The sequence below is a fragment of the Heteronotia binoei genome, chromosome 3, assembly GCF_032191835.1.
Source record: "Heteronotia binoei isolate CCM8104 ecotype False Entrance Well chromosome 3, APGP_CSIRO_Hbin_v1, whole genome shotgun sequence".
NCBI lineage: Eukaryota > Metazoa > Chordata > Lepidosauria > Squamata > Gekkonidae > Heteronotia > Heteronotia binoei.
The window spans coordinates 165,093,601-165,115,511 of NC_083225.1; the positions used below are offsets into that span (position 1 = coordinate 165,093,601).

General features: G+C 39.6%; 1 protein-coding gene across 4 annotated transcripts in view; it reads right to left on the reverse strand.

Annotated features, from left to right (window-relative positions):
• The window catches only part of ZMYM2 (zinc finger MYM-type containing 2), a 93,879-nt gene that overhangs the window by 39,773 nt on the left and 32,195 nt on the right, over positions 1-21,911 (reverse strand). For all 4 annotated transcript variants that reach the window (XR_009555208.1, XM_060234823.1, XM_060234824.1 and 1 more), the window contains 3 exons: positions 15,293-15,578; positions 12,214-12,379; positions 7,154-7,366 (listed from right to left, as the gene is read on the reverse strand). Coding sequence is in view for 3 of the 4 variants with exons in the window: in XM_060234823.1 (XP_060090806.1) it covers positions 7,154-7,366; positions 12,214-12,379; positions 15,293-15,578 (665 nt within the window). In the remaining variant the exon portion in view is untranslated. The remainder of the gene's footprint in view (positions 1-7,153; positions 7,367-12,213; positions 12,380-15,292; positions 15,579-21,911) is intronic.

The window sequence follows — 21,911 nt, forward strand, 5'->3', positions numbered from 1 at the left end:
TAGTCACAAATTGAGAATTACTATAAATATGGAAAATATGTTCTCCTCTGAAAGCATACACATGTGCATACATAAAACCTCACGCTTTCCCAATATGCTTCTGTTTTTCTTGTGAAGTTAAGCATACTGCTGTCCTCAGTCTAGAAGTTAATGCTCCCCTCCTGCTAGAGCAACAGATGAACTATGCAAACTACCCTGTCATTCAGTCATCAATATCTACTTAGGACACTAAAAAGAATTTACCACTCTTCCTTTGCAATATTGGATTAAAAATCGATATGCGTATCAAGTAGAGTCTGCTTGACATGAAGTTATATTTCTTTTTCTTATGAGCTTGGGAAAAAGATACAAGAGCTTGCTTGGGCACCAGGAAAGAGATGTCACCTACCATTGATGGACAAGCCTAGTGTTTAATTTGCATACTGAAGTTCCCACAGGAAAGAGTTCTATGAAGGCAATATTTAGCTTTTAGGATAATGTAATGGCACTAACAACATAATAAATTTTGCTGACCAAGTATCTGTTACTATATTTGATTCATACCAGATACATAGTTCAGTATAGATATCATTTATTTCACCTAGCATAGGCAGCATAATGAAGCAGCAGCAAAAAAGCTACCCTTCCAAAATACGACTAAGGTAAAAGTGGTGAAGATTTAGGGGGCCAACACAAAACAGAACCACATAAAGCCCACTTTGAATAAGCCAAGAAAAATAAGGGAGTAAAGTTTGTTGGGATTTCCAAATTACCTAGCTAGTCCTGTGAATTACAGATTCCTGCTTCCTTAAGGTTGAGGTTTGTCATGTGAAATGGCTTTGGAGGACCTCGAGGAAAACAAGCTTGATTTGAAGGGATCTAACTTGATTCTGCTGATCAAATGTAAAACACTGAAAACATTTTCACTGTATTAATTCCTCATTCCATTTGTAAATTTGCTGAAACATTCATCTTTTTTTTTTAAAGAATCTGAAAAGGCTTCAGGGTACATTGTCTCCAGGCACTTAATTTAGTTGCCCATCAAGAAGAATAAGTGTTTGGGAAGGGAAAGTGAAGGGGCTGTGAAAGGCTAAGTATTAAAAAATTCCAGCATAAACTGGACAATGCAGTAAAATAAAGAGAACAGAAGGGCTTAATTTCCCAAAGTGTTCTTTAGATGATCCAGATGAATTTTCTACCTGTGGGCTACAAGTCTGCTCCTCTGCCATGAAACCTGCATGGTGCAGTTCACAAATGGATCACGATGTTCCAAAGGGCAATTACCAATTAGTACTTAATTCTGGTCTTCCAAAAAGGAAGCCAACATATGCAGAAAGTGAGAAAATCTAAGACTCAAGTGTCCATTATTACTTCCTGAGTAGCTGGCAGCTTGAGAACAGGTGATAGAGCGGTGATGAAATGACACAGGGAGTACAACATACCATAACCCATTCTTCCTTCATTTTTTTTTCCAAATTGGCCTCTCAGGTTGTTCATATTTAGAAATAGCAGTTGTACTCTAGTTAGTTAAGCCTTAAGCAAGCTATAATATAGACACAAACACTTCCTTGAACTTGTAACTACAGTAAACTAAAAAGGCACTAACAAAACAGGCGGAGCATTAGTCAGATGCAACGTTTTGTTCGTTATGTGTGACTCATAGAATACAGCATTTAAAAGTAGGAAAAGCTGACAATAACAGCAGGATTATAGGAAATGAAAGTGGTTGCTGCTGAGTAAACAACACAGGATGCTAGAGGCATGAAGGAAAACGTTTGACTCTAGTAACATCTTAAAGACCAATAAAGTTTTCCAAAGGTGAGTCTAAGCTAACTTCATCAGTTATCTGACAAAAGTAAGCTTATGCCCTAGAAAACTGTTGGTCTTTAAAGTGCTACTGGAATTTTGTTCCATTACGACAGACTAACCCACCTGAAATTAATTATCCAGGTAACAAGGTTCAGCATGCACTAGGTGTTTAGAACTTATTCATTTATTTAATTAAATTTTGACCGCCCTTCCCAATAGCCAGGCGCAGGGTGGTTCACAACAAGTCACAGTTCAAAACAAGATAAAAACCAATTAGGTAAACAATAAAAATATTACCGTTCCCTAAAAGTAGATAGTGTCAAGTCCAGGTGGTGCAGCTATCTTGCGGGGGGAGGTGGAAGTGCCAAATGTCCTCAGCCAAATACCTGGCTGAATATCTCAGCCTTGCAGGCAGTGTTCCCTGTAAGCTGAGTTGGTGTGAGCTAGCTCACAGTTTTTTAGCCTCCGACTCACATATTTTTGTCTTAGCTCAGGAAAAAGCTAATTCATGCAGTAACTCACAACTTTAATGCTGGTAGCTCACAAAGTAGACTTTTTGCTCACAAGATTCCACAGCTTAGAGGCTTGCAGTCCCTGCAGAATGAGAGTAGTTCCTGCAGAGCCCAGATGGAAGTTGGTGGAGAATTCCACCAGGTTGAGGCAAAGACAGAGAAGACCCTGGCCGAAAACAACCAGATGTCTCTGGGGCTGGGGAAGACTAGCAAATGTTGGTCAATGGAGGAATATGGTTCTCTTGGGGGTATATCAGGAGAGGCAGTCCTGAAGGTACCTGGGTCTCTGGCTGTTAAAGGCCTTAAAGGTTAACCTATTTGCACCTGAAAGCCCATTCATGCAGCTCATCGTGCATACTCAGCTAAAACTTTCCTTCCTAAAATCTCTCAAGTGTTTTAAGTTCCTTAGCTCAACACGAGAGAAGTGAGAAACCCTATGCACAGAGCTGAGGAAAACACTTGAGCCTATACAATGCCCTTGGAAAGGCAGGATACAGAGTGTTAACAGACAAGATAGCAGTGGAGAAAGCAGCAGACAATAAGAGGAAATACACTAAAGAATTATCTGCTAAAGAGTCGAGAATCATACTGAACCAGTAAAAGGATGGCTGATGATGCAACCAAAAATATACTGCAAGTTAGATTTACAGTTATTTACAAGATACAATGAGACATCTTCTAAATTGCCCTGCCATGTTTCATCTAGATGTAGGTATTAGTTTGTGTTTGGACCATCGTATCTGTTGTGATGTGTCAGCAGCGTGTAGGGAAGGAGGTCTGTAAACTTTTCAATACATGAATGAACTGTTACTGCTATCAGAGCAAAATCCATCACTTGCTCCATTCCTTTTCTGACATGTGTTGACTGATCAGGATACATATTAGACAGCTTCTAAACCACTACTGACACTCAACACTACAGACACTCAACCCTTCAGAATGATTCTTAATGTAATTCTTAAATTAATTATGAAAATACAGTCATCACACACTCATTGTACATCTAACTCCAATCAGCCATACAAACCATTTCTCTAGCATATGCAAGTAACGGATATTTTTTGAAGTGTTTGCCCCTCAAACTCTAATTGCCGAACAGAACAGAAATATATGCTTAGGTTTAAAATGCTATATCGTTCCTCAGCTTTTGTTTCTGCTTGGTTTTACTCCTTTTAGGACTACTAGAGTACTAAGGGAACAGTTTCCATTCTTCACAGGCATTGGTTCGTGTTTTAAGACTATCTCCAGCCTGGAAGGCGGGCCTTAAACCAGGAGTAACTCAGCTGAGCCATCATCAGCAAATGAAAACAGAAAACTCCTCAGTGCCACTTTTTTACAACCACATTTGGGAGGACAACATTCAGATTTTTCTTCTAGCACTGTCAGTTTCTGTAAGGGAAGAATAAGTGCAGCTTCTGCATTCACAGGGGGAGGATGGAAAGGAAGGGACTTACCCCTGTCATATTCTTAGTTCAAGTCCTAGAGATGCAAGATCCTCATCTCTCATGGAACCAAGCACCCCTAAAGGGTTCAGTTATGGTTCACCCCCTCTTCTGTCTTCTCAAAAACAGGGGGACCATAATATCATTGTAGACAAAGTTTCTCACACTTGTGTTGTATTATTTCAAACCTTTTTGAAAGACTGAATTCTGTCTTTTACATTAATTTTAATCAATCTAATTTTGCTGATCCCCCCCATATCTGTATTTTACATAATGAAGCCAGAACCTCCCAACTAAGCTTTGCTTCTTCTCAGCACCAAAGACAACCACCAGTTCCCCAACTTGACACAAGTAACTTCCCTTCTAAATGAATTCTTAGTCTGAGGCTCAAACCTGGCATCACCAAGTTAAACCAGTGGTCCAACCACAATAGATAGTCCAGAGATAGATGGGCATATGGTCTGACTTATACGTCATATACCTATGTTTGTGGAACTGTGTACTCTGAGATTGTCCATAAGACCAAAGCAATTAAAAAGGGAAGTGGCTGAATAACTTTTTAGGGCAATACAGTGAGAATTAACTAAAGGTTATCTTCTGGACTTTAATGTGGTGGCACTGAAAGTGTGAGGTGAAGAGAAAGAAGTTTTGCCAGACAACCATCAGGGCATTAGTAGACTTTCTGCATCCTGTGTGTACAAACCTACTGGTTACCTAGTTAATACTTTCTCTTCACCTTGTATGTTCAAGTGCAGCTGCATCAAAGGGAGGGAAAGGGTTTTAGAATTATTTCACTTACAGTGGTTGCAATGTAAGAAAACATGGCACTTGCAAGCCTACTAAAAGATCAATGATGTTTTAAGAATGGCTAAGATAAATTTTGCACTTAGAATGAAGCTCTATGTGAAATGGTAAAAGACCAAAATGAGCTGGAACTCAAGCAACTACTTCAAAAAAGTTATTTGTGAAAAATGTATTTATTTAAACAAAGATTACGTGGGTACAAATCGTGTGTATCAGTTCTATTTTCCCCTATTACATAAATGCCAAAATATTTATACTACTTTTTAATACAAATCTTATACTAGAAAAAAAAATGAAGACAGCATTTTAATAGCCTGTTGCATTTAGACAGAACTCCAGCACACACTGAGGCCCAAGGAAAAGTTTTAGAACAAATAATATCCAAATGTTTGCTTTCTTATAATATTAAATGCAAGAATCTTCATGTTTTAAAGACTGTATCTGTTTTATCAATGGTATATCTTAACTTTCAAATGTGAAAAAGTCTTAAAAAGTATAGCTTAACACAATCTATAATCAGTTTTATGTTTTTCTATCAAAAATTTAAGTCAAACTAATGCTAATGCATAAATGTGAGACAGAAGCTCAGTTATTATTATGGCTTTATCTTTCATAAGCATCTTGAAGAATATTTAGGTTATGCTTAATAAAGGCACTAAGTTATTCATCTTTTCAAATAAAAAACAATTAGTCAGCAATGTTTCTATATTAAAAAAACAAAAAAAAAAACCCCTTACTTCTTTTTGCCATTCTTTTCTCCATGAAAATAGTCATAACTCCAGCAGCAGGTCCAATGCCCCTCCTGCACCTACGAAGCTATTCAGATATAGGAACGAAACAGTCTATCCTTATCTCACTGGCTGGATATCAGGCCAGGTATTCTGCAAAATACTAATAATTTGGAATGGGATGCTTGTATGAACCTCCCACAATGAAATCTAGCAATCCTGCTACATGCAAGCTGTTCCTACCTCAGAACACAAATAGCCTGGACATGCACCCCTGTGCATGTACACCAAGAGGAAGGACATTATATTTTATTGAAGGAGGCTAAAACATCTTCACATTGCAGAACACAAAACATTTCCCCTCCCCCAAAGGAGTTGTCAAAGTGGGGTGGAGGGAAAAGAGAACAGGAATGCTCTATGACAACCCCTTCTTGCACAAGAGCAATTTTTTTTCTACAGCTTCCTACATCATGTTAAGCAGCTGCTCCAACAAGTGCTCCCCTCTCCTACAAAGAAATTTTAAAACCTAGGTCCAAAGAATAAAAAGTATTCCAATGAGACTGCAGAATGACCCACATATTACACCACCTCATCTTAAACATATGGAATGCCAAAAATCATATGAAGTAACTATACAGATGGGGGGGTGGGAAATGTCCATGTCACAATAAACTGATGATACACAGAGTCGTCATTCAACCTCAATTCCATGTTCACTTGGAATTTCAGCAATGCATTTTTGGTTGTGTGGGAAACTCCCAAGTTATTCTTGTATCTTTTGTGTGTTCCTTCATGAAATCTTATTCAAGGCTTCTCCAAGTCTCTCCATGGCTTCAGTGTATGCCTAGCATTTTTAGTATCTTGAATAACCTATTTTGCCCTTTTTGTTTCGCTGTATAATAAAAACAAGGCCCATGTTATGGTTCTAGAAGTGCTGTTTACAATATTACAAATAACATCTTAAAATTTAAACATAGAACAAAACAATACAGATAATGGGTAAAATGAGTATTTTTTTCATTCGGCACAAGGGTTTGTCTGTTCAAAACACTAATGTTAAAAAAACAACAAAAAAGTGGGAGGATCACCCCAAAACACCTAGCTTAACTAATTCATTAGGATGGATCTAAGGCTTCTGTGAAAGGAAGGAGTATGCACATGTTTCAACCAATACATTGCAGGGACTCACGAAGAAAAACTCATCACTCACTCCTCTCAGTAGGAGGCAAAAACTTCTGGGTGAATTAGTATTTCCAACAAAAATGGAAAGGCAACGAATGCCAAAACCTTTGTATGTTAAAACGAATGAATAAAATCTATCTTTACTGTCAAAAGCAGTGTATCAGACCAGATACATGCTCAAATGAATGGGAAATATGGCAGAATGCAGAAGTACCACATCAAACATGAAGTTACTGAATATTCTGTTTTACTGCACCCATTTCTTAAGCAAAAGGCACGTAGATCAGTGATATTCACTCAGTGGCATGTGCAGCTCTTTGTCATGCCACCTGCAGTTCTTCTTAGCACCACCATATATCTGGCATTGCCCCATGTTTCAGGAAAGTGGGCAAGGCCCTTGGCTGATAGGACTTGTGGTCAGCAGTTGGGTCCCACACTAAAAAAAGCCACTGCTGGAGGAACAAGTAAGGCTCCCTGAGATGTAGGCTTCATGCTGGGGAGGGAAGGAAATGTGGCTGTGCTGTTTTGTGGTAACTGTAAATTTGGCTCTCTGAGCCATGGAGTGAGTACCACTGATATAGATTAACAGAGTGTATATACTCCTGTGGATAGCAATTCTTAGCATGAAGTTTCACTGTAAATTGACTGAAGACTATTAAAAGTTTACTACTGACTACATTGAAAAAAGAAGGGTTACCTGTTTATATTCACCAACACAGTTTTGGCAGCAGAACCGTTTCGGCTCTCCATCAACCATAAGGATGTTGTTTGCTGCACCTTTACTAGGTAGATATTCCCCACAATGTTCACAACAATTCATTATTAAACCATTTGCCATTCGATATCGATTGAAGCAGTGGTCACTACACAGCTTATGTGTCATATTTTTAAAGCTAACTTCATGACGGATCTAGAAGGAAAAAGCACGAAACAAGACTCAGGTGGGCGACAGGCTTCACATTTTGAGAAACATGAGAAATGTAATTTCAGAAAAAAATACTGCCCTGGCACTTTAATCTTATTACCATTGCCGATTAGATGTGACTTGTACTATATAATCTGCCTTGCGTTTCAGCGAGAAAGGTGGACTATAATAAATAATTAACAAACAAGACCAGTTACAATGACATAAAACAGCGCTCAGACTTTCAAGTTCACCAGAACTCTTCCTTAGGGTAGATGTAAAACTTTTTAATACAGGAGAAGTGGATAATTACATTATACACAACTGAACTATACAATCATCCTACCGGTAAAGTTGGAGAAGCGTTCAAGAATGCAGAGCAGAAATACAAGTTAAGATTTTGTTAGACCAATCATCTAAAAAGGCTTCATTTTCTAAAAGCAATCATTTAGGTAGCTATCTGAAGATGTAAAATACAACAAGCGAGGAGCTAATACTGTTTGCCCCTTTGGTGAGCACTGTTTGTTCTTTGTCATGCCTCTCTGAATGATTTCACTCCTCTGAAAGATTTACAGTCTGTCAGAGGAAGTAAGCACAGCCCAGGCACTGTGCTTTTCAGCAAGAATCCAAAAGGATAGGAGAGGTTTGACCCCTTCTCCACCACTGCACCTCTATGAAGCAGCCTCAGCAACTTGTACTTAGAATGGAATTTTTTTTAAAAAGATCATGCAAATAAATGTAACTTCTTTCTTTAACCTAAACAAATTTAAGCTTGAGGTCTGAGGATATCCACATTAATATCCTGAAAAGTTTAACTATTTCACAGCAACCAGGCTGTAACAGATTTTTTAAAAAACAAACAAAATAAAACAGGGTAGCTTACTTGTAGTTCTTGCCCTTTGAGTGGTCATACATGCATTCACATTAATGGGCCTTATGCCTATGCAGAACACAGGTAAAAGACCCTGACACCTTGAAGAGTTGCTGCCGGTCTGAGCAGACAATACTGACTTTGATGGACTGATGGTCTGATTCAATATAACACAACTTCACGTGCAGAGCTACAAAACAGGTGCAAACCCCACCACCACTGGGATGTAGGCTTAGACCACAGATGTTCTGGGAAGCAGCCATACCTCTTCCAACTTGAAGTACACTGCTGCAAGTCAGAACATCTGCTGCAGACAAGGTGGGCAGGGTATATAAATGGACAGATGACCACTAAAAGAAGAGATACAAGCAAGCAACCTGTTTTTACTTTTTTGTGGTCTCTGTGCAACACATTGATGAGTGAACACGAGCAAACTGACCTACTTCCTGTATAAGGCAATGGAGAAGCAGAAGGTCAACGCTTTGTTCTGGGAGTGGCAAGTGCTCACTGTAAACCTGGGGCACTGACAATATTGTGTCTGATCATCTTTAAGGTTGCTAGAGGTCATGTTTGAGATTGAACCATGCTCTTGGTTTTAAGAAGGGTCACCATCTGGAACTGCTTGGTCTTAATTTGATGATAATCCTGAGATCAAAGAATTGGCAGAGGCCTCAAATCATTCACTGGCACAGTTTAGTGCCAGGAGTAGAGACACTGACACCTTTGGGAGCAAAGGAAATGTTCTATCACCTCTTTCTAAAAAAGAGGTCCATCTCTTGACTGAAGACAGGGGAGGATAGGCTGGGGCAAAAGCTGCTCAAGGAGGGACAAAAACAAAGGCAATTTCTTTCCAGGCTGAGAGATAATGGTAGGAACTAGGAAGAGACCACTGGAAAAAGTGCACAGAACTTTAAAATTGCTTCTCTGTCCCTGAGGATGTTTGGTGTAGTTTAAGTGTGCGGACTCTTATCTGAGAGAACTGGGTTTGATTCCCCACTCCTCCACTTACAGCTGCTGGAATGGCCTTGGGTTAGCCATAGCTATTGCAGGAGCTGTTCTTGAAAGGGCAGCTGCTGTGAGACTCCTCTCAGCCCCACCTACCTCACAGGGTGTCTGTTGTGAGGGGAGAAGACTGCAGATTTATACCTCGCCCTTCTCTGAATAAGAGACTCAAGAGCGGCTTACAATCTCCTACACCTTCTCCCCCCACAACAGACACCCCGTGAGGTGGATGGGGCTGAGAGAGCTCTCACAGCAGCTGCCCTTTCAAGGACAATTCCTGTGATAGCTATGGCTAACCCAAGGCCATTTCAGCAGCTGTAAGTGGAGGAGTGGGGAATCAAACCCAGTTCTCCCAGATAAGTCTGCACACTTAACCACTACATCAAACTGGCTCTCAGAAGATATAGGAGACTGTAAGCCACTCGGAGTCTCTGATTCAGAGAGAAAGGCGGGGTTTAAATCTGCAGTCTTCTTCTTTGAGATTAATTTTGTTTTAAAAGAGAAGAAATGGTATCCCAAAGGAAAGATTTCAAGGGGGACCTGCTGGAGAATAATTTGAAGCTTTTAGACTGTCTAGGGGCAGACAACCAGCATTTGGAATGCTGGGGCCTATACAAGGACTAAATTTGGCCCACTGATCATCTTCGAAGTTAGTAGAGGTCATGTTTGAGGTTGCTAGACATGAACCATGCTCTCAGTTTTAAGGGTCTTCATCTAAAACTTACATGGTTTTAAAAATTATATTAAAACAATAATATGTTATAGTTTTAATATTAATTTTAATATATTAACATAGTATATTAATATAATATGTATATACATTAAAATTATATTTTAATTGTATTAGAACTGTTATATGCAGTTTTTTTAACTAACTGCAGAGGGGTTATCAGTTTTTGACCTTCAATAGGTCCTTGATATGCCCCAGAAATCCAGCACTAGGTTTAAAGAGTGGAGCCAGGCATGCCCAGCTGGGGAGGGGGGCATGGCTGCCAGATCCAGGCTGGGAAATTCCTAAATATCTGGGGACCTCAGTGCCATAAAGTCCACCCTCCAAAGAATCCGCTTGCTTCATGGGAACTGATCTCTGTAATCTAGAGATGAAGTATAATTCCATAGGAATCTCCAGGTCCCACCTGGAGGCTGATACCTCTACAAGTGAGAGGATTTAAAAGGAGAACATGATACAAATAGAAGATCAGGATAAAACTGAGATGTCAATACAAGGGTGATGGTCTAACTCTAGGTGTTCGCAGGGTGCTGGAATGGCAATTGAAACTTGTGTGGTGGTGTCTGATTAGGTCATTAGAATAAGCAGAGAGGTGACAGACATGCCCTATGCATGAACAGACATGGAAATGTGAAGCTTTGTACAAGAAATTGACATGAACATTATGACATTTAATTGGGTCCCTGACTTGGCAGCTATAACAAAAGTGGGAATGTCTGACACAGCAATTAGTGTCATGAAGAATGAGAAGTCCAAACACCACAGGTACCAATGGAGGTTGACGTTTGCCCTGATACTCTGAAGATCAGGCTAACAGTTGTGAATGAGAAAGTTTTGTATGTCTATAGGAAGACTGGTGTGAAAACTGGTCCCAGGAATAAACTGAGACTGATGTTGAGGCTATTTTCCTTGTATTGGACATCACAGCAGTCTGAAATAATAACAGAATGATGATTGGTGATGAAAGGTGCAACTGTCCTTGGAATAATCCTCACTGACCTGTTTGTAATTGTGAAATCAAAGAGATTCTTGATACCATGCATTGGGGAAATTAAATCCTTTCAGTGTCAAAGGTCTGTGTGAGGTAACTTCAGCCCTGGTTAGGTGAGGACATCTTGATACTTCTTGAGGGGGATACTTCTCTGTATCAATAATCCCCATGGGATGCATCTCTGGGACATAATGAAAGCTCAGTATGATGATGGGCACAAGGGGAAGAATAAATAACTATCTGACTGAAAGTAGCTCCACCCAATGAGTCATAAGTTTGTTCCTCCAATAGGGGGAGATTATGTGAAAAGGCTTCCTTGGTATCTGTAGCTGAGTGGCCTCAGGTATGAGGAAGGTGGCTCTCCCATTAGGTCTAGGATAGGAACCTGCGAGTTCTTCACAGCTGCATGCATAGTCACTGATGAATGAATGTCATGAGAACAGTGTTTCTGCTTTTATTTCTTTTTCTTAAGTTGTGGTGACTTAGCCGCCTTCTACTTTGGTCTCAGAAGTGAAGATTCCAGAATCTCTTGGAGAGTCCTGACAGCAGGTCTGATTGTTCAGCATAGGCATAAAGCTCACTATTGTAACTAACTCACTTGTATAGTTCCAGAACACTGAAGAGCATAATTAGGATTACCTGCTGAATTTAAGAGAATGTCTGCAGGATTCACTATTATGAACCTCATCCAGACACAATAGACAGCAGTCATGGCCAACAGAGCAAAGTTTGCTACCAAAGTCGTGACAGTTTTTAAAAGGTCATCTTGTTTTTACCATGAAGAGATGCCAACAGAATCAAGGCAGCCTTGAAGAGAACTCCTCAATTGGTACTGAACTCAAACATAAGATGAAAATCTGGTGAAGCAGCTCTGAGGAGCAAGACCTTAAAGACATTCTTTAATGATGTCTCTGCTGTGCCAGACAAAAAGCAACTGAATGGGAGAAGTGTAACTCCTATCCCTGAAGCATTTGTAGTATAAGCCTATGCCGCCAGGGGATGAGATTTTTGTTGCCTATTTTGTAGCTCTAGAAGTTGCCAAAATCGTTCTGCGCAGCCATGAAGCCCATCAATGTAATTAACTCTCTTACATGGTTCCAGAGCACTAAAGAACACATGCAATATTAATGCATCTTTAAGTAAAATGTTATCTCCTGTTAAGAAATCCTACCCAGATCAATTAAACTATCAGTGGATTTTTGCCCATGTGAACACACAGTGGTACACATTTTTAATGAATATGAAAAATGCAAACAAACCTCTGTTAGTTTGCCGCAGATCGTGCATCTTGACTTATTTAAGATTCCTTTTGAGGGATTCTGTTTGTCTTCATAGAAGGACAAGCACGATGTACTGCAAAACTCCTGGAAGGACTCACTTGAATCAACCTGAGCAACAATGGTACCTTTCATCGTCGTTATATCTCTGAAAGATTAAAAACAACCACTATTACAAAACCCATAAGGGACTGGCTCATGGCCCAGCACTGGAGCACAAACATCACATGCTCACGATCTCTGGTAATCCCTAAAGTCTCAAGATAAGGAACAGCAGGTATTGAAGAAGATCCCCCTCTCCTACAGACTATGACTATGCCACAGCTAATTAAACAATACAGACAGACCAATGGCTTGGTTCTGTCATTTATACATCCATAACTTTATGAAAATCTTTATATTTACAAGTTTCACTATACAAAATCCACACCATAGTCATATCCTGCTCCTCATTTCCTAGAAGTTCTAATTTAACTAAATAGAGAATAATTTGACATTACAATTACACTATAAATCATATTGATATCTAAATTTCAATATTAAACTGCTTAGGGTTAAGAATACAAGTAAATAACTTTGATCTTTCAAGGAAAAACAAGACTCAAGCCATCTCTGCACTGCCAATTCTGAACTCCCAGGCTAAAGGCAAGTCCAGACCATAATCTGCAAATCAAGAACTAGCCTGGCCCCAAAGGCATACCCTCCCATCTAATTTTCCATCATTAACCATGGTTTTATATTACACACACAGTTTAAGAACCACGGCTATACATACCCTGCTCCCTTTTTAACAAAAGACAAAGGGGTGTTGTTACATGCAACCAATACATAATTAGATCTCCCATGGTCTTTTAAGCGCTATAACCAGCTGAGGGTGTGAGATGGAAATTCAGACGTGGGCTGCCGCATGGTGGGTAGGCTTTTTTAGCACTCTCCTCCCCCACTACCATGGCTAGGAAATGTCAGAGAAAAACATTCCACTCCTGATCAAGTACACATGCTCTCTTCCACTGTTCTCCCTTAACCCAAGGCTGCATTTAAGATGACTGTGAGAAATCTGCTCAAAGAATCAATACAGTTGAGTCTAGTTTGGTCCTGAATAGTCTGAACTGGATATGCAGGCTGGGTCAGTTATAATCAATAGCTCAGTGACTAGCATTTCTAATAATTTGAGAAAAACCTGAATATACCAGAAAAAAGATTTTGAAAGCACAAAACCAAGTTGTTTCTTCCCTCTCTCCTCTTATGTATAGCTGTGGTTCTTAAACTATACATGTAACAGACAGAGAGCCAGTTTGGTATAGTGGTTAAGTGCATGGAATCTTATCTGGGAGAACCAGGGTTGATTCCCCACTCCTCCACTTGCAACTGCTGGAATGGCCTGGGGTTCGCCATACCTCTTGTAGGAGTTGTCCTTGAAAGGGCAGCTGCTGTGAGAGCTCTCTCAGCCCCACCCACCTCACAGGGTGTCTATTGTGGGGGAAGGAGATAAAGGAGATTGTAAGCCACTCTGAGACTTTGATTCAGAGAGAAGGGTAGGGTATAAAGCTGCTGTCTTCTTCCTTCTTCCCTCCCCACCACTGACTCTGCAGGAAAACCTGGCAACATCCATGTCCCAGTAAAACTCATGACTTACACAAAGAACACTGAAACGTCCCATTCATGCTTCTCAGTTTTCAACACCATTCTGTTTTGCTTATTATAACTGCCAGAACACTGGAGTCTACATATTGCTTTTGATGTTTAAGCTACAACTTTCACTATTAGGTGAAACCGTTAGGTGGATCTGTAACTGGTTAACAGATCGCACCCAAAGAGTGCTTGTGAATGGTTCCTCATCCTCTTGGAGAGGAGTGACAACTGGAGTGCCTCAAGGATCTGTCCTGGGACCTGTTTTGTTCAACATCTTTATCAATGATTTGGATGAAGGAATAGAGGGAATGCTTATTAAATTTGCAGATGATACTAAATTGGGAGGGGTTGGAAACACAAAACAAGACAGAAAGGATACAGAATGACCTTGACAGGCTGGAAAACTGGGCTAAAATCAATAAAATGAATTTTAACGGAGATAAATGTCAAGTTCTCCATTTAGGCAGGAAAAATCCAATGCATGGTTATAGGATGGGAGAGACTTGTCTTAGCAGTAGTATATGCAAAAAGGATCTAGGGGTCTTAATGGATCATACACTGAACATGAGTCAACAGTGTGATGCGGTGGCTAAAAAGGCAAATGCAATTTTGGGTTGTATCAACAAGTATAGTGTCCAGATCACTTGATGTGATGGTATTGCTTTACTCTGCTCTGGTAAGACCTCACCTGGAACGAGTCCAGAGGAGGGCGACAAAAATGGTGAGGGGTCTGGAGACCAAGTCCTATGAGGAAAGGTTGAAGGAGCTGGGGATGTTTAGCCTGGAGAGGAGACAGCTGAGAGGCGATATGATCACCGTCTTCAAGTACTTGAAAGGCTGTCATATAAAGGACGGTGTGGAATTATTTTCTGTGGCCCCAGAAGGTAGAACCAGAACCAATGGGTTGAAATTAAATCAAGAGTATCCGGCTCAACATTAGGAAGAACTTCCTGACCATTAGAGCGATTCCTCAGTGGAACAGGCTTCCTTGGGAGGTGGTGGCCTCTTTCCTTGGAGGTTTTTAAATAGAGGCTAGATGGCCATCTGACAGCAATGAAGATCCTGTGAATGTAGGGGGGAGGTGTTTGTGAGTTTCCTCCATTGTGCAGGGTGTTGGACTAGATGACCCTAGAGATCCCTTCCAACTCTAGGATTCTATGATTCACTATAAGTGCCAGAAAAGGGCTTAGTGACCAAAGAGTACAGATGTTAACAGCCAATATCGGCATGCTCTTCTTTGCCAGATTTTTTGTGCAGAGTCGTATTACACAAGGAAAGGAATAATGTGAATGAGAGAGAAGCTACATTTTGTATAAATGCCATCTTTGCTTTACAGCTTACAACATTACTCAATACTTCAGTAGACATCTCTGATCAATACATCAGGAACACTGACAAGGATCAAAATGGTACAACATGGGGCTCTTACTTTTTGCACATAACACAGAGTTTCTTTGGAGCTGGTTTATGTGAGAACGATGAAAGGCAAGTAGTGGAGCAAAAAAGGTGAACTGATCCTTTCCGCTGATAGGCAGTCTGGCCCTTCTGTAAAGGCTTTTTGCAGTTAGCACAGGTCACTTTAACTTGCTTAGAAGGCTGCTGCTGTGTGGGAGACTGGAAGACCTGTTTAGGAAGGGAGGCCACCGGTGACAGAGTATCCACACCTGGTTGCTTCTGATTCCTGGGAAATGAAGCTGACTGAGATATCCAGGAATCTTTAAGAAATAAAAACAAAGAAAGTTAAGCAAAACAAATTGCTTAGTGCAACATGCTGGCAAGCAAGTGAAGCTGAACAACATTCCAGCCAATCTACTCAGAACATAAGCAGCGAATTTGGTATGAACATCAGGAATATACTAAATCTAGAGGCATTACCTCAAAAGAAAAACAGGACTAAATCTGAAAAAGATCCACTATGCTGATGTCTTTTGTTGAAGTACTATAAATATTTGGTAAAGGCTCAAAATTCTTTATTAAATATTTGAGGGAAAATGTTTTAAAACTGTTTCTCAGAGGTAGTTAATATAATACTGAATACCTCCAGTTTCCACTGGGAAAAAAAGGTGGGATATAAATGTAGTAAATAATTCCATAAAAGAAATGGTACATTGGGCCACTGTTGACTTTGGGAAAGGCAGAGTAAGTATTTTAATAAATAAAAATAAACAGTTAAAAATGAATGAGGTTTATCAGTGGGCATTGGACCAGTAAACAGATGCTCAATATCTTCTGACCCATTTTTTGTGCGTGTGTGTCATAGCTTCGTCTGGCGACCTCTACTGGGGCATGGAGGATGTTCAGAGAAGTGGCTTGATGCAGCCTCCTTCTGCCTCCCGCACGATATTCCAAGGAGCTCTCCCTTCCAAATGCTTGGCCAGGGTCAGCCCTGCTTAGTTTCTGAGATCTGGTAGGATTGGGCTTGCCTGGGCTATCCAGGTCAGGGCCCGACCCAAAAATCTTGAAGACTTTATGCTGCCAATTTCCTACCCTCTGAAAAGAACTGGTCCCTCGTTCCATAAGTTACTCCCACCGCACAAATAAATACTAGGGAAAACTGAAAAATTAGCATATTGGTACAAAATTATCTGATAATTTTTAATTTGATGATAATTCTGCACCGGAAGGGGGGGGGGAGCCTTGGCTAAACTGTTTCCTCAGGTTAAACTATTGAAAATTGTGCAAGTCAGCAACATCTCTGCTTAGCTATCTTGCCTTGTTAAAGAGGGAGAGTATCTAGACTCAGAAGTGTTTTATTTATTTTTTCCAATATAATTTTTATTATTTTAACAAGCAGTACAATAATGCTATATTGGTTGCAGTTTGCAGTCAAAATTGTAACTAACAAACAATGAGAATATTGCATTCCAATAAAAGTTCCTCATTTCTTCTGCTGTTTGAACCTCAATTGTTCAGACCACAACTCCAGCAACTGAACTTAATGAATTCTGTAAATCAAGAATAAGGCTTTCACATATAGCATGAGCAAGGAACACCACCTGGCCTCATTTATTGCAACTTATTCACATGGTAAAGAGTCCAAGGACATTTTCTTAAATAAGATTTTGTTCTCATCACCTGTGCCATAGTACAAATTACACACATAATGGAAATACAGTGTCAGATAGGAAAGAATGAAGCTCCAATTGCTGCTTTAAGGCACATGCAATGTATACCTGCCTTATATTGGACACTCTGGTATCAGTTCTCAAATACAAAACATCATGCTCTTCAAGTATATGAGTAGAAAAATGTAGTAAACAGAATAATCACTGATTACTTCCACCAAGCATCCAAAAATAACAATTTGACATTGATGGTGACACCGGAGAAATACCCAACACCTGAATTGTGTTTACATATTTGCTTTTAATTTCATACAAAGACAGGTGAAAACCGGTGTTAAACTATGTTATACAGATTTTTTCAGAACTTTACACAAAACCATAGCAGATCATACATGAATCAACCAACAAATACTATCACCATGCAGCTAAAACTGAATTGCACAAAACAATTTGTTATATACCAACAGAACCATTTCTATAAAAAGTAGTAGTAATGTCTTTCAACCAAAATTCAAGTTCTCTTCCTCGAAGAGCACAGTGGTAATGACACTCCCAGTAAACAAAATGCTAACTGTATTCTGTTTGAAAGACTGTCTTCAAACTGGAGTATCTACCCTTTTAAAAAATCTAACCTCTAACAAGTTCTGGGTTTTATCCCTGCTTTGCTACTAAACCTCCTCTTGAGTATTTAAGCCTGTTTTATCAATTTCTGAGTAGCAAATTAGAATGACCAACTGGTAAATGAAATGAGGCATTGTATTCTATTTTAAGCACTAATAACTGAATCAACTTCACTTTCTTACGGAATCATTCAATGTGAATCAGTATTTTTAGTGAAGTAATGAGGCATTTCAGTAAGCACTTAAATTAGAACACTGTTAGAACCAAATGAAACCAAAACAAAATCTTCAGAACTTTTATTTAAACATTTTAAACCCCACAACTTTTATTTGGGGGGGGGGTCCAAAGAAAGGATAAAGCAGTAAGAACATCAAAACATGACTGCCCTTGAGGAATCCAACATTAATGAAGACACAGACTGAGATCTGTAAGGATGTTTAGACTTTTTCTACCTTTAGCATGTATTTTAGTGGTTTATAACAAAAGTGATAGGTCAGTTAGAGATCCTGTTTTAGCTATCATTTTCCTTTAAATGTTATTAACAAGGATAACACTGACCTCTGAAGGACTGTTCATCATGGCAGACCAGAGAGCAAGATGAAGAGATACTAAGCTGTTTCAACAGAATAACAATACCTTCTTCCACAAATTTTCCTCTTTCTGTCTTGCCTCATGCCACAAAACACAGCATACAATTCAGACACATGCCCCCATTTCATTTTTTCTCTTATATGCAACCTGCACTTGTAAAACAAAGGATAATGGAAGGTCTAGTAATAGGTTCTAAAACCCCAAATGATTATTCTCTAAGAATCAGGAGAACAAGCCCCAAACGGCTATTGAAATATGTTCTAAAAGATTTCATACCATCAACAACAGCTAAGTTTCCCATGGATGTTTGGCATGTTCAGTATTTCCCCAGCATGGCCTAAAGAATACATTAAGATTAATTTCTAAGGAAAAATAAGAGGCTGGTTCAGATGCCACAACAAACCATGGCTAAGGAGCACACAGTACAATGGTTAAACTAGTTCTTGGAAACCTGGGTTCAAATCCCCATTCTGCCAAGAAGCTTGTTAGATAACCTTGTGTTAATTGTGTCACCTCAAGCACTCCTACCTCATAAGGCTGTTGTGAGACTAAACAGAGAAGGGAGAACCATCTGCTATGTATAACAGCCAGAGCTCCTTAAAGGAAAAATGCAATAAAATGCTCTAGATATATAGGATTAAATGGGAAACTTCAGAGGGGAAGGCACACAAAAAGGAAAAGGGAGCATGTAGGAATCTGCCACTTATCCATAAACTGAGCTTTCCCTAAAGAAAAATGCGTTAACAACCGAAATGCCAAAACAAACTATCAGGGGTTTCAAATACAGTAAGAGACGCCAGGGAAAAGATTGGCTCTTCATTAACCAGAACAAACTGAAACGGAATGTGTTAAGTGCTGTCAGGTCATTTCCAATTTATGGCGACCCTATGAATTAATGACCTCTCAAACATGCTAGTGTCAACAGCCTTGCTCAGGTCTTGCAAACTAAGGGCCATGACTTCTTCAATGGAGTCAATCTGTCACATGTTGGATCTTCCTCTTTTCCTGGCGCCTTCAACTTTTCCTAGCATTACTGTATTTTCCAGTCACTCTTCTCATAATGTGACCAAAGTACAACAGCTTCCATTTGGTCATTTTAGCTTCCAGGGAGAGCTCAAACTTTCTGGTGGTCCATGATATCCATAAAACTCTCCTTCAACATTACATTTCAAATGAATCAACTTTCTTCCTGTCAGCCTTCTTTGTTGTCCAGCCTTCACATCCATAAATAATAATGGGGAATGCCAGAGTATTTTTTTGTCACCAGCAACACATCTTTACTTACAGGACAGAAAAACTTAAGAGGACACGACTGCCCGTTTTTGGATAGAGTGGCACTGAGCTTGGGTGAAGAGCGTAGTTTTACTTGATCCTGATTTTGCTGTTTGAAAGAAAGCTTTCTGTGGAGTTGTATTTAACTAATTTTCAACCACTCTTGTGAAGAAGCAGTCTCCCCATCTTGAATTCTGTTAATCTAGCCATGCTGCTTTAAGCTTCTGTAACCTCAAGGCATGACTATTGCAATGAGTTCTACACAGAGCTGTTTTAAACACGATCCAAAAGTTCCAGATGGAAAAAAGTTTGGCTCCTCATCTGCTGACTAGAGCTTAGAGCTGTGACTGTATCACCTGCATTTTGAAATAACTTTACTGGTTACCTAATATGCTTCCAAGTTCAGTTCAAGGAACCATTTCAGAATGAACCTGTGTACCAGCTGAGGTCTTCTCAGAGTTCTGTTATCTGTTCCCTTCTTCTATCATTAAACCGTCAACAGCTCTAACTTGGGTCTTTCTGGCTGTGACACCAGGCCTCTGGAATGGCTTCCCCAAGGTCAGGAGGGGTCCCATGTTGGTTTGGATCAGAAGTGCTCTGAATGGCTGATACATTCATATGGCTTTTGATAGTGGGTAAATGGATCTTCATTGCTGCTGTGGTCAGGGAGGTATGCGGCTGTTTTCAGTTAATTATTTAGTTTTGCTAGGTTTTAACATTTGTCACTGGCTTTGTAAACTGCCTTGAGTTGCTGCTGAGAAGTATGATATAACTATTTTAATACAAAAGAAAGAAAGCAGTAAAGTTTGTAATTAGATATCCTCAAGTACTTATCTACACAATTTCCTAATTATTGAGAATTAGTAAGCACAAGGAGAGCCTCATATTGTAACTCTGGCACCAATACCACCCCTATTATATTAGGGCATAGCTATTAGATTTACAATTAAAAAGATTTCTCCAATTGGTAATACAGATTTTTTACTCAGTTTACAATTGTTTAACAAGGGGAAAGGAAGGCTGGATATTTTAGCTAATACTCTGATAAAAGGTTAAGAGGCACCGCATCTACATAAAATAGTGAAACAAGTCTAAGAATTCATTGATCTAATAGCATTAGTAGGAATTATAACAGCATACAGGAACAAGAATACAGCATGAGCAGTAGTATAAAGCTGCATAAAACCTGTAATCTGTCTCTGCAGAAATTCTTACTTAGAAGGCACGCACCAGAATTCAGCAATGTATGAAGTGGTTAAGCGTGGGAAAGGTAACTCCTTTGTAATAATCTGTCTTTAACATAAGTAACTGAGACTTTACTTCACAAGGTTGCTGTAAAGGGTTGTAAAATAATTTGCGCACTTAACAGCTCTACGGAAGCAAATGAAGTTCTTCAAGGGTTGTTTCCACTCAGGTTTATAGTCTAAGAATCCCAAGTGCCATTCGGACAGTAATTTTCAACACATCCCATTAACCCCATCTTGATCAGATGCCATTTACCTCAAAAGTCTGCAGTTGAAGGTCAGATGAAAAATTTATAATCTTGAGAAATTCAGTTTTCATTAGTCTCAAATCCCTCCTAGTTTAACTACAAGCAGAGCTTGACAATAAAACTTCAGAAGCCCAAGAAGGGTAGAGCAGGGCCTACAGTAGGACTGGACTTCTGTGCACCACGTGATTCCTTGTTCACTTCTCAGACTGCTAGTGAAGAATTTCCATTAATACTATTGTGTAAAGTTGCTTGATGAGAGCATCATTTTCACAAGCTTGACTTGACATTCATTTTGGCATGTAACAATCTTGATTCAAACACTCACTGTACAGATGTTTGAGAGAATCCTCTCCCCCATTCCCCTGGAAGAAAACTTTTCACTCTCCCATTTTACTCCTTGAAACCATGTTTCATTTCTTCAAGCCAACTGACTTCTCACCAGCAAGTTCTCAGCTGTTTCTCACATTTTTGCACTTTTCCTGAACCAAATCAAACTGATCTTAAATCTCTTCCAAAAGAACAAACAAGCAAATAATAACAAACACAGATTCTAGGTTCCCACTTTTCTTTTTTCAACCCAAAATTGTTCAACCAATACTTTCCTCTAGCTAGATACTGGAAAATTAATTCCTTTGCATTATTGTCATGAAAAGGCCTCGGCCTTTTCCTGATCTCTAAGCCCTGAACCAGCCACTGTGGCCTGGTGCGTAAGGATAAATAACACCAGCAGGTGGAGACGGCTGTTTAAGATCTAGGCTAGAAGGTAGAATGGCCTTGACTTCCTCCACCTGTGAGATACGCTTAATCAGGCCTAATGTGGAGCAAGGCTAGAAACTGCAGTTGACAGCAGTCAATTAAGATTGGTTGAGTCATCTACTAATTGGGAGCCTCTTCTTATTGGTAGTCCGAAATGCCTCTGGGAATTGGGATTCCTATAACTGTTCACCAGTTAGGGGGTATGATTGTGGAGGGCGTGGTAGGAGTTATGCGGCCCTGCTGGCCACTAT